Source organism: Corvus hawaiiensis, chromosome 15, assembly GCF_020740725.1.
Source record: "Corvus hawaiiensis isolate bCorHaw1 chromosome 15, bCorHaw1.pri.cur, whole genome shotgun sequence".
Classification (NCBI taxonomy): domain Eukaryota; kingdom Metazoa; phylum Chordata; class Aves; order Passeriformes; family Corvidae; genus Corvus; species Corvus hawaiiensis.
In genome coordinates, this window is record NC_063227.1 from 3910673 (window position 1) to 3923098 (window position 12426).

The window sequence follows — 12426 nt, forward strand, 5'->3', positions numbered from 1 at the left end:
CACAGATTGGGAAAGCTGGGGTTAAAGCATGGTCTTGTGGTGTGAGCTGACAGAGCTCTGCACTTGCTTTGGGCAGGGCTGGCACCAAGATGAAAGAATCGTAGCAAATATGAAAATAATTTATTTTTTAAAGTGTACAAAGTGCCTAGTAAAACTGTACAATGAGGCAAATTTGAAAGGAAATTCTGAGACAATGTAAACCAGACATCTTTCCAAAGAAATGTATAAATGAAACCCCCATGATGTTGAGATTGCAGCACAAAAAAGGGGGGTTTTATATTGAGAACATGAAGTTTTGTCCCCCTTGCTGCAGGGGTTGTCTCCATCAGGTAGTAGCGACAATGAAGAACAACTCTTGCAGCATGAGCAATTTCTCCTGGATTTGTAGGGGTAAAGGCTGCCCCAGGGCCTCCTGCATTCTGCTGATGAAGTCATTCATCTTCAGCTGAATGTCCAGCTGGCTGATGTCATCACTGTCCTGGGGCCTGGGCTTGGCTTTCTGAGCGATCAAGTCCATCCTGTCACTGAGGGAGCTCCGCAGGTGCTCTGCAAGAGGAGATGCTGGTGGGCAGAGGCAACATGCAAGGGGCTGCCTGAGCTGCTGGGATGGATCCCAGTGTGCCACAGGCAGTGCTGGGAACGGGGCTGATCGTTATCCTTTATGGTTCTGCACAAGACTTTGGGAAGAAGGAACCAGCCCCTCCTGGAGCTCATTCTGCGTGAGGAGAGAGCCCAGGGAATGGGGAAGGGGCAAAGCTTGTATAATCCTTGTGTGAATGGCAAAAGGGCAGCTGCAAAGGAGTCTCCAAAGAGCCCAACAACAGTGATTGCCTAGGGCTTCAGGGAGAGTGAGACTTTGCACATATGATGGTGGATTCCTCTGCATTCATTCATGAGAGCCTTAACCCTGGGCTAAAGCACCTGAAGTTGGAAGAGACTTCTGGCAGAATTACTTTTAGGGAGTTTTACAGAGTGTTTTGTGACTCTGCCACTCTCCTAGGGTCAGACATGCTGCTCTTTCCATGGCTGCTGTGGGTGGTGCTCCCTTGCCCAATTTACCAAGTGCTGAAAGTGTCCTGGCTTGCCCAAAGAGTGCCCAAAGGAGATGGTGATGCTCTTTGGAGATGGTGAGGGGTTTAGAGGGGAAGCCACATGAGGAGTGGCTGAGGTCACTTGGTGTGTTTAGCCTTGAGGAGACAGATCAGACCTCAGTGGGGTCTGCAGCTTCCTCAGGAGGGGCATCTCTGATCTCTGCTCTGTAGGACAGTGACAGGACCTGCAGGAATGACTGGAGATGTGCCTGGGGAGTTTTAGGTTGGCTATTAGGAAAAAGTTCTTCCCCCTAGGGGCACTGACCAGGCTCCCCATGGAATGGTCACATGGCCCCAAGGCTGCCAGAGCTCCAGAAGTGTTTGGACAACACTCAGGCACAGGGTGGGATTATGGAGTGTCTGTGCAGGGCCAGGAGTTGCATTCAATGATTCTTGTAGGTCCCTTCCAACTCGGGATATTCTATGATCCCTTTGCCTTCTGCTTTTTTTCCTAAACCACCCTATTCTTCCATCCACTGTGCAGCAACTTAGACAACACTGGATACAAAGCACCCTCTTGTGTACTTTCCAGTGCTGGGAAGTGCTTCCTTCCTTTAGAAAGAAGACTATTTTGTAGGGGCTAAACTTGGCAAAGCAAGTTGGGTGCTCTCATTGATGCAGCATCACTACTTTGACTGCTGGGAATAGTTACTATCACGGATGGAGGCACACTGTCTTTATAAGATTCAGTGGCCATGAGCCCAAGAGTGATGAGAAGAGGAATTTGGCTGTTCTACTGCAGCCTCTTGATGAGACTGTTTGTTAGGGCCAGAACAAGCAGTGCTTACCCAGTTTTACACTTTGGTAACTCAGTAGCAGCAAACTCAAGTACTGCAGCATCTCGTCCCACCTTTGCCACGTTGCTGTTTCATCCTAGGACAGGAGATAGTATTTGGTTGTTAGAAGTTTTCTCAGAGGAAAACAAGTCAATGGAGAGGTTGTACTGGATACCTGAAATTGTGGCAGCACAGAGGAGTGGCTCAGGAAATACAGGATCTTGTCCAGAGACATGGATGAGGTTGTGGGCACATCACAGCTATGCTGGAATAACAGCTCTAGCAGTCTGCAGCGCAGGAGCTGGCTCTCCATGGTGTTTACTAAAGTTTCCCTGGAACACAAAACGAATTTACTTTGGGACAGACAGCACAGCCTGACCAGAGACAACTGTTCCAGCATGCTCCTGCTGTGCTGCTGACCCAGTGCAGATGTGGGGGACTGCAGGGGCTGCCCAGCTGTGCTGTGGAAGGAAGACCACCAGATGTGGTGAGAGACCTTTGTTATGCAGCTTGGCCATGGCCATGTTTTCGTCCTCAGGTGTCACCTGCAGCAGCTGGAAGTGAGTAGAGTCTCTAAAGCAAATTGAGCTGCTTCACTCCACCCCACCCAGCAGCCTGTGTGGCACTGGCCCATTCCTGCTGACCTGCAGGGAGCACAGCCAAGCCAAGCGTGACAAGGGGTGAGAGGCAGACGGATCTATATCTGTCCTGGGCAAAGTGACAGCTTGGTTAGAGTCAGTTTGGCTCAGTTACACCTGCTGTGTGCAGAGTTCTGCTGAAAGGGTGTGAAGGGCTGCCTGCTGGGCACTGCAAACAGGGGTCTGAAATGCTTGGGGGCCTAGTGGTCTCTTGTTTACACCAGGGCCAGTCAGGCCCTTGTGCTTTGTCTTCGCATTTGCATTTCTTAAAGAACCAAACAAAGGATGTCAAGGCAAAGCTGTAGGAACTGCATCATATTTCTGACTACCGGGTTGCCCATGGGAATCAGTGCTAATGTACTAATGCACAGTGCTGCTTTTCAGACCCTCTTTACAGTTTTAAGGTCACACAACTAACAAATGGGAGAATTGACTGATCTCAGCAACACACCACCTGTTCAGCTGGTGATGTTGTATCTCCATGGGAGACACAGCCATGCTCTTGCTGGCTGGCCTGTCTTTCTATATCCTGTAGAACTTTATGCATCCAGACTTGGATGTAAACTGGGAGTAAGACCACAGTTCACACATGCAAATGCTGCCTTGCACACGCTTGTCTCACCTTTGGCTCCTCAGGGGGATGTTCAGTATGAAGGGGAATATGTCATCTGCGATCTTACGGGAGCTGCAGGTGGGAGATCTGTCCACTTCCACTGCCATGGACAACATCCGCTGGAGCAGCAGTATCACCCTGGGTGAGAGGGACAGTCAGCACAGGGAGACTCTGCTCCTCAGCTTGCCAAGCAAAGCCTTGGGGATGGCCCCTAGTTCAGCCTCGTGCAACAAGGGACACGGGAATGCGGTGTGCCAGGTTTGGTGTCTCCTGGTGCTTCCGAATCTGATGCTGTTGCAAGCAAAGCTCATCCCCAGATTGGCCCTCGGGAGGTGTTGGTGGCTCTTCTGATTGTTGGAGCAGCATGGGACAGCCTGAGTGTGGGCCAAGAGCTCCAGCCTTACACTGCATGCAAGAGGATGACACTGAGCCAGTTTCCTACCAGGTGAGAGTCTTTTGCTCACCAAGTCGTGTATCTAACCCAAAGAAGAACCAGCAAAGCTGGTCACAGGTACAGTCTGGCTTCCCTGAACTGGCAGGGGGAGAGAGACTGTGGCTTCTGCCTGACCTGGGTCCATGATAATGCCAGCAGGGAGTTTGGAATTCTGGAGCTTACTTTTGGGCAAAGAAAGCTGTCTGAGCCTGGTCAGTGCTGGCCAGCCTTGGTGAAGATGAGCTGTGTTCAGCCCTGGCTTCTTGCAGCTGCTCCGGGGGCTGGGAGAACCCGACTCCTGTAACTGCTGCCACCAACCACTTCACCACTTCCCTGGGACAGAAACAAGAATTTTATTGGGGATGTGCCTCGTTTTGCTGTGTTCTGACCTCTAGATACACTTGGAGCTTGAGGAAAGACCCTGAGAATGAAGAGAATGTTCCACCCACTTGGACAGGTTAGGGAAGTAGCTCTGTTGAGCAGCTCAACGGAGGAGCTCTCTTGTACACCTGCCCACAGGACTGCCTCCTTCTCAGTCCTCAGCAATGCAAATCTGACCTCATTCCTGGGAAAAGCCCACTGTATGGTGACTGGAAAGGCCTTGCATTGTCTCTGGTGGTTTGCTTTTGTTAATCTTTTCCTAGCTCCTATTATTGACCCTACACTTTCCCTTTGTCTCCCAAGTCTGCTTCTTGGAAAGTCTGACTGGAGTCTCAACAAGTGTTCCCTGAGCCTCTGCCTCTCAGTTTCTGGTTAGAGAACAAGGAGCAGGATATGTCCCTTACCTGACATTGTTGAAGTACAAGTCACATGAAAGCACTTTCTTGGCAATTGACTTCTGCAGCAGCTGTGACTTCAGATTGTGCTGCAAGTCATCCTCCAGGGTCTGCACCACGTACTGCAGGAAGAGGAGCCGGCCGGGGGGCTTCTCCTGGGGGCAGATGGAGAATGTATGAGCCTGGTGGGGCCACAGGGTGAGGAACACCAGGGAATTTGGCTGTCTCGAGAGTGGACTGATGTACGTGACTGAGGAGTAGTTCTAGGAGGAGCTGCCTGGCTCAGGCAAGGCCCTGAGGGGCATTTCACTAGTAGTGTGACCCAGAGAGGGTTTATCTGTTGCTGTGCCTTCTTCAGTGGACAACCTGCCTAAAACCGTGCAGAGGGTTAAGGGAGCACTGTGGATAAATGTGGGATTCCCAGCTGGCACTCACTGTTGGACTGGCCAGCTCTGCAGAGCACAGCCACACGAAGCACTTGGGCAACGCTCACCCCCAGGCAGCATGTGCTGCATGATCCCTGCCCCCTGGTCCAAGTACCTGGTCCTCCATGACGAAGTTCACCAGTTTCCAGTCCCATCCCACAGTGGCGACGTTGGCTGGATGGAGCCTGCAAGGACAGCCCTGTCTATTTGTGCTGAACTGCCTGACCACCTGCCTGGAGGCATGGCAGCCCCTTAGCCCTTCCCCAGCCCTTGGCCCTTCCCCAGCCACTCCCACCCCACTTGCTCAGGTGCCTCCCCTGCCTTCTTCTCTCCATCTTTGCCCTCATCCCTTCTCCTCACCATACCACATTAATTTTTTGGAAGTACCTGAGAGGGGCTGTACTCCATGGAGATGCCCAGGACTCCTTCCTGGGCCTATGGCCTCATAAAACATTGTACTTCTTTGTGGAAAACCTGAGGGCAGCAAGGGAACTGCTGCAGCCCAGGAAAGGCACTTCTGCTAGGTCACAGCAGTGAAGAATGAGACCTGTGCTTCACAGCAAGGCAAACACGCTCTTCTGTCCCCAAGGGCTCCCTTGTGTCACAAGCTGTCCCTGACCCACCCTCAGAGAGCCCGGGGTGTGCCTGTGCTGGCAGGAGGATTATCCTGGCTTATAGGGGAAATCACTCCCTCTTCTGTGGGTGAGCACCAAAGAGAATAACCCTTACACTGGGCAGACCCCTGGGAGCACCTAGGCCAGCCCCAGGGCACAGGACAAGGGGAACACATACATTTGGATCTTCATCAGCAGCATGTAGATGTCCTTCAGGATCTCCCCTTCGTTGGTGTCCAACAGCATCTGTCTGATCAGGTGGCAGATGATTTCTTTGGGGGGACAGTGCTGGCAGGAGACAAACTCGCTCAGGAAATACAAGGTGCCCTCCAGGATGTTCTCCTCCATAGTTGTGTGCACCATGCTCAGCTTCCCGCTGGGGATGAGCCCAGGTTTCTGCTGTGTACAAGGCAAGGCAATGGGTGAAAGCTCCCCCAACACAGAGGAACCCAGCTGTGGTGCAGGGCCCACTGTGAAGGGAGCTGCAATAACCAGAGCCCCTGACTGCCTGGCAAAGGACAAGGGGAGCAGGGGCTGCTCCAAACCCTGTTTACCTGCTGTGTTTCCCTGTTAGGTGCTATGCCTTGGAGGAAGAGGTGCTGGACTCCACTCCTCCTGAAACTGTGCAGTTTGTCCAGCCAGGCCTTGCTGTCAGCGTCAGTCCTGGCTGGGGTGCTGTGCTGGATTGGTTGGTGTGATGGGAAGTCACTTGTTTCCAGCAAAGGCCTTTGGGCCTTTCCTGGTGCTTTAGGAATGGTTGGGGCAGGGCTCAGCCTTGGAGGGAGGTTCCTTTCCTGGCAGAGCTGGGGAAGGTCTTCCTCTGGGCCATCAGCTCTCCAGCTGCTGTTGCTGTCCAGGCTGGGGGGGGATGGGGACAGGGACAGCATGTCTGAGTCCAGCTGTGAGTCCAAGTTGCTGCTAAAGGTGGTAGTGCTGTAGTCCTGCTCTGAGCTCCAGCTGTGGCAGCTAGAAGCAGGAGAGAGGCAGCTCCAGTTCTCCATGATTTCTGCTGTGTCCATGGTGGAACTGAGCTTCACAGGTGTGCTGTGCCATGCTGGTGCAGGGCTCGGCTCTGCCACTGCTTGCATTTCTTCTTCTGTGGTGGGGCAGAGTTGGGGATGGGACAGGTGTGCTGCTGGGGCAGCAGGCACATTTCTGGGGTTCTGGGCAGCACCAAGGGTGGAGTGGAGAGGGCTGCACATGTCCTCAGTCAGGTCGATGATGGCGAGGCTGCTCGATGGTGTCAGGTCTGTGTTTGTGTCCTCACAGGTCAGGTCAATGATCTCCTGTGGGGACGGAGCAGCAGTGTCAGTGTCCTGTCCTGTTGGGAGCCTCTGCTATGGTGGCACTGTAGCCGAGTCCAAGAGGGAAAAGGACACCAGCCCAGCAAAAGAAAACAGGGGCAACGACCCTTCTGCCCTGTCTGAGGGGGCCTGTGGCCCTGAGCTCTGGGATCAGCCTCCCCTGGCAGCACGCCTGAGCCTGACCCTGACCCAAGCTCTTCTTCCCCTCTGCCCTCAGGGCTCATGTCCTCATGCCTCAGCTCAGAGCAGACCTGGCTGCCTGCTCAGCTCCTTCCCATGACAGGGAAATGCTAGTCCTTCTGGCATGTCCAGGGAAGGCAAGGGAAGCACAGGGACCTCTCATGTCCCCAGGCACCAGCAGAAACAGCACAGGATCCAAACCCTGGCGGGAGTGGCAGGAAACAAAGCTGCCTTTTGATCTGTGGCACCAGTCTGGAGGTACAGCAGCCCTGAGATATTGGGGATTCCCACCCAGGCCTCGCTGGCCGATGCAGGGTCCGAGGGGCGGCAGGGGAAGGCAGCTGTGCTCGCACCAGCAGCAGGCAGGACACAGCACTTCCCAAGATCTTGGCGTGCCCAGGAAGGGTCAGCCCCCTCAACACCTCGAATCAGGGAACACGTTTAGCAGACAATTTAAATCCATTTTTGCCCCGACTCAGACCTGCTGCCTTCCCCAGGGAGGTGGCAAAGCCCAGCGGCCTCCAACTGCCTCAGGACCCGGGACAGCGGTGCGGGGCCGGGGACCGACCGTTCCCCCGCCCGGGGCTGAGCCTCGTGCCCGGAGCCGCCGCCGCCGCACGGCCTCACCGGCCCCGCACCCGCCGGCGGAGCTGGACCGGGCACAGCAACGGCACAGGGGGCGAGGGACGGCAACCGCCCCACCGCATCCCGCCGCTGGACCCGCCGGGGGCTGAGCCCTGCAGGGCTGGACCCTCCTCGGTGTGCAGAGGGCACGGCGACACTCCATGGCGGGCAGCGGGCTCTTTCGAAGGGTACATGGCCAAGGAGGCTGGCACCCCTGCGAGGGGCGCGCTTGCGGAACGGGGCTCTGCTGGCGGGAGGTGGCCGCGGAGAGTCGAGCCCGGCTGGGAAGAGGGTGGGAGGCCCCTAAGGATGCGGCTGGGGCGGGACGGGACGGGACCGAGGGGTCCCCGGGAACACACGCCCACCCCCCTCCACTGCCCCAAGGCTTCTTGTCCGTGCGCGGCTCCCGTCCCCGCCCGCAACGGGAGCGCCGCCATCTTTGTGTGGGGTAGCGGCGCCGCGCCCGGCGGGAGCCCCGGACTCACGGCGGGGGTGGGCAGCGAGCGGCGGGAGCGGCAGGGCCGGCGCGGCGGCGACCGGGCGCCCTCCGAGTCCGAGTCGCTGACGAGGACCACGCTGTCTTCCATCTCGGCCGCAGGTGGCGGCTCGGCCCCGCCGCTGGGGCCGCGCCGGGCGCGGGGAAGCGGCGGAAGTAACGTCAGGCGCGGGGCCGGGGCGGGGCGCGCGCGGGGGTCGCGGTGCCGGCGGCGGCGGCCCCGCCATGGCGCTGTCGCCCTACGTGCAGGCCATGCAGGAGCTGTTCCGCGCCAACACGCGGAGCCGCGAGTTCCCGGCGCACGGTGCCAAGGTGCACTCGGTAGCCTGGAGCTGCTGCGGCCGCCGCCTCGCCTCCGGCTCCTTCGACAAGACCGCCAGCGTCTTCCTGCTCGAGAAGGACCGGCTGGTGAGATCCCCCGGCATCGGGCGGGCGGCGGTGGTGCGGATCGGTACCGGGGTGCTTGGGCAGGTGTCCGAAACCGGGAGCGTGTCCCGGTGGTCGGTGCCGGGCCTGGGGGTGGGTACTCGGTGTGCGCCGGAACGGGAGCATCGCCAAGGACGGTGCAGGCCGGGTCTGGGAGCCGGGAATGGAGCTGGTGCCTGGCGCGGAACGCGGCGGGGATTCTCTATCGTGGCCGGCCGTGGGCGGGAGCGTGGCTGGGGTGACGGTGGGGCCCCGGGCGCGGCTCCTGATTTATCCCAGCGTGGATGCAGCGTGCTGGGACGTGGGGCAGGAGTGGGAGCAGGGCTAGGCATATCCTCACGTTGTCTGCCCTCTCCCTCCAGGTGAAGGAGAACAACTACCGGGGTCACGGGGACAGCGTGGATCAGCTCTGCTGGCACCCCAGCAACCCTGACCTCTTCGTCACAGCGTCAGGGGACAAAACCATCCGCATCTGGGACGTCCGCACCACCAAGTGCATCGCCACTGTTAACACCAAAGGTGAGTCCCTGCCTTCCCAGGGGATCTTGCGAGGTGGGTCCCAGCTAGACCTCAGCTGTGTGGGACCCATCTGCAGTGGCTCAGAGCTTTGGACCCTTCCTGTGGTTTATTTCTGTTTGGGACATCTTTGCTGACTGCTTTATCTTTGTGTTATGCTCATCACATAAGGGTCGATTTACTGTGGGGTCAGGACTGGAGGAACTAGTGAAATATGGTGCTGGCTCTTAAAATATCCTGTGTACTTGTCTCTGGAGTCAGTGGGTTGTGAGGCTGGAGACTGGGGAAAAGCATGTTTACAGAGAGCCATGGTGGAAAGAAAGGTTTGTGTGGATTCAAAAAAACAGTTATTTGAATTCATGTGATGCTTTGCCCAGATACCATCTCTGCTCTTGGAAATGTCCAGTTTTGAGTTGTTGGGGCTGGCAATGGCATTGTAAGATGGCATAACAGCAACCTGCCTTGTTCTTACCTTCATTCGAAGGTATTTATTGTTGGCTTCTGCTTTTTCTGGATCTTAGAGATCACTAGATTCAGAGGACCTTTGGCTTGACCTTGTGTGGTGATTGCTGTGGTCCCATCTTGGCTCACATGGGATGTGGCTTATTGTTTTCGAGCGATACTTCTCATAAGTTTGATTTTGCTGGATAGCTACTGGTTTGTGTGTTAGACTGAAGAACTGGCATTCTTTCCCATTTGGGAATGGTTGGGAGTGGAAGTGGGACCTGCTGTGTTTCTGTCCCTTCAGGTGAGAACATCAACATCTGCTGGAGCCCCGATGGACAGACCATCGCCGTGGGGAACAAGGATGACGTGGTCACCTTCATTGATGCCAAGACACATCGCTCCAAAGCTGAGGAACAGTTTAAGTTTGAAGTGAACGAGATCTCCTGGAACAACGATAACAACATGTTCTTCCTCACCAATGGGAACGGCTGCATCAACATCCTCAGGCAGGTGCCCGTGGCTGCTGGGTGGCTGGGCTGGCTGCAGTTATTTGCAAGTACCTTTGTTACTTTTGGGAAACTTGAATCCCACATCCCAGCAATCCCCTGCCCTCTGGTAGGAATGAGCTTGCCTGGAGCTGAGGTTGCCACAGTTCTGGGCTGGGCTCAGCTCCCTGAGACGGCCCCTGATGCTTTGCCTCATTCACTGGACACTCAGTGTCTCCTGCCTCGACTGGGTTTGCTTCCAGTCCTGGTGTGCCTCATGCCTGCCCTGCTCTAGGCACTCCCTGTGCTTCTCTCACTGCTCCCTGCCCTCTCCCTTCACAGCTACCCAGAGCTGAAACCCATCCAGTCCATCAATGCACATCCTTCCAACTGCATCTGCATCAAGTTTGATCCCATGGGAAAATATTTTGCCACAGGCAGTGCTGATGCGTTGGTCAGCCTCTGGGATGTGGATGAGCTGGTGTGTGTGAGATGCTTCTCCAGGTAGGTAGAGCTGTCCCAAAGCTTTTCCCCCCTCTCCGGGGACTGTGGTGGCAGTGCCTCACTGTCTGCTCCCCTCATTTGCTGCAGGCTTGACTGGCCTGTGCGGACACTGAGCTTTAGCCATGATGGGAAGATGCTGGCCTCAGCATCAGAAGATCACTTCATTGACATTGCCGAGGTGGAGACAGGTAATGGTTTTATTTTGGGGCGCACCAAGGAGGAAATTGGATGGAAAAGTGCTGGTGGAGCTGGGAGGACACAGGGAGAATCCATCTGCTAAAGAAGAGCTTTGCTGTGCAGAGCAGAATGCCATGAGGGGGAGCCTCTGCCTCGGCAGTCTGTGGTAGACACGCCTGTCATGTCTGTACCTTGTCACTGGGTGACTAAAAGGCGCCGGAGCAGCGTTCGTGCTGCCTCTGTCCTGCGCTGGCAGAAGCAGCAGGTGCTTGGCTCTGGGGAGCTGAGCAGCAGAGGGGGCTGGTGGCTCTCCAGGCTGACATAGCTCCTTTTCCATGCAGGAGAGAAGCTCTGGGAGGTGCAGTGCGAGTCCCCCACCTTCACAGTGGCCTGGCACCCGAAGAGGCCGCTGCTGGCCTTTGCCTGTGATGACAAAGATGGCAAATACGACAGCAGCAGGGAGGCTGGCACTGTCAAGCTCTTTGGGCTCCCCAACGACTCCTGATGAAGCTGCTGCACCCGGGGAGGCAACACCTGCCTGCTCTCGGGGGTGGGAGCTTAGATGGCGTTGGTGGGGCAAGGAGCTGGCTCCTCTCCTTGCCAACCTGGCAGGGCTGTGACCTCAGGCTAGCTCAGTGTGTCCTGCTCTTGGGAGCTTTTGTAAACAGGCAGCTGTGTGCTGGGGAGAATGGGGGGATGCTGGCAGGGCTCCCCTCTGCTGCCTCCTCTCTGGGGCGTGGGGGCCTTTTTCCAAAGGCAAGTGGCCAAAGAAAATCAGTCACTGAAGGTGGCTGCTGAGGAGCCTCCCATGGGAGATGCTCTGCTCTGACCAGGCTCCCCAGCAGTGATGAGCTACGTGACTGTCCCCTTGTCCCCAAAAGCCTGGTGGCAAGGGCAGCTCTGGGAGCACAGCCTGCCTCTCCCCCTCCCAGACATCCTATGTCCCTTCCCTGTGCTGGGGCAATGAGGGCAGGGTGGGGGGATGTGTACTGGTAGATGTTTCCCCAGCTGGGGCTTTTTTTTCTAATATTTGTGGTGTCTTTTTCTAATTTTGATAAATCATCTTCCTTAACGAAGGTGTCTGTGGCTATTTGAAGCGGGAGAAGGGGGGTGCTGAGCTGCTCTCCCTTCCCCTGGCCATGGCAAGGCCCTGGCAGAGGGGTCTGTCCAGAGTTGTCCCCCTTGTCCCCGTGCCTGTCCCCGCTCTCCGTGTCCCCTGTCCTGCGCTGTCACCACAGCAGGGGGCGCTGCGTCCCCACGGTGGGGACAGGTGGCAGCGGGGACACCGCTCAGACGGGGACATGGAGGACACTGCTGGTTCCCTGCCACGGCCACCGGCTCCGGGCAGAGCCCTTCCCCTGCCCTGTCCCCACTGCCCAGGGAGGGCTGCAGGGATTTCTCCCCACCTGCACCATCGTGCTGGGTCACAGGGCACAGCCTGCCTGCGATGGAGACCATGCCTGCGAGATCTCCGCCGTTTCCTACCCTCATATTTCCTTCTGACAGAAGCTTTTCTGGGTGACTGCTCCGCTGATGCCGCCTGGGTAACAGCTGAGCTCTTTGCTGGTAAATGATGGCACATCAGTCGGAGCTGAGGCTGGCACCAGGCTGAAGCCTCCAGGGCTGTGCCAAGCCTGGGCGCTGCTAGGGCCTCTGCCTTGCTGCGGAGGCATGAGGTGCCCCATGCCCACAGCCTCATGCCCCTCTCTTGGAGGGCTAGAAGGCTGTGACCCATCAGAAACAGCCCTTGGACCCCTGGATATCCCCAGTCATTCAGTGAGGGAAGTCCCAGAGTGAAGGGGAAGGGGCAGAAACCCTCATGCCATGTCTGTGGGACATCCTTTTTGTCTTGTCCCCAATGCCAGAGAGGACAGACGCCTGTGGAGTGGGAAGGCAGCAGG

The 12426-nt window shown here is 56.6% G+C and overlaps 2 protein-coding genes across 3 annotated transcripts; one reads left to right on the forward strand and one right to left on the reverse strand.

The window, feature by feature from the left end:
- Positions 1-101: 101 nt before the first annotated feature.
- Positions 102-8141, reverse strand: SIMC1 (SUMO interacting motifs containing 1). 2 transcript variants are annotated; one of them, XM_048319649.1, is made up of 10 exons: positions 7960-8141; positions 5921-6652; positions 5545-5762; positions 4868-4937; positions 4337-4482; positions 3735-3884; positions 3128-3256; positions 2043-2199; positions 1880-1964; positions 102-546 (listed from the first exon to the last, which is right to left on the reverse strand). In XM_048319649.1, the coding sequence occupies exons 1-10, from the start codon at positions 8059-8061 to the stop codon at positions 326-328; spliced, it is 2010 nt and encodes a 669-aa protein (XP_048175606.1). In that variant the 5' UTR covers positions 8062-8141; the 3' UTR covers positions 102-325. The 2 variants fall into 2 exon arrangements, with proteins under 2 accessions (XP_048175606.1, XP_048175605.1); XM_048319648.1 differs by having other exon boundaries at positions 5545-5765.
- A 3-nt stretch (positions 8142-8144) lies between these two features.
- Positions 8145-11597, forward strand: THOC3 (THO complex 3). The gene is made up of 6 exons (XM_048319650.1): positions 8145-8378; positions 8759-8915; positions 9661-9865; positions 10187-10348; positions 10436-10536; positions 10867-11597. Exons 1-6 carry the CDS (start codon positions 8196-8198, stop codon positions 11028-11030), a joined length of 972 nt encoding a protein of 323 aa, XP_048175607.1. The 5' UTR covers positions 8145-8195; the 3' UTR covers positions 11031-11597.
- Positions 11598-12426: the final 829 nt, after the last annotated feature.

Bases quoted from the DNA above. Each gene is read 5' to 3' on its own strand.
- THOC3 (XM_048319650.1), top strand. From the start codon at position 8,196: ATGGCGCTGTCGCCCTACGTGCAGGCCATGCAGGAGCTGTTCCGCGCC. The intron at 10,349-10,435 runs GTAGGTAGAGCT...CATTTGCTGCAG, and splicing joins TGTGTGAGATGCTTCTCCAG to GCTTGACTGGCCTGTGCGGA. The intron at 10,537-10,866 runs GTAATGGTTTTA...TTTTCCATGCAG, and splicing joins CATTGCCGAGGTGGAGACAG to GAGAGAAGCTCTGGGAGGTG.
- SIMC1 (XM_048319648.1), bottom strand. From the start codon at position 8,061: ATGGAAGACAGCGTGGTCCTCGTCAGCGACTCGGACTCGGAGGGCGCC. The intron at 4,483-4,867 runs GTACTTGGACCA...ATCTGCCCCCAG, and splicing joins ACTTCGTCATGGAGGACCAG to GAGAAGCCCCCCGGCCGGCT. The intron at 2,200-3,127 runs GTGAGACAAGCG...TTTGTGTTCCAG, and splicing joins ATCCCCCTGAGGAGCCAAAG to GGAAACTTTAGTAAACACCA.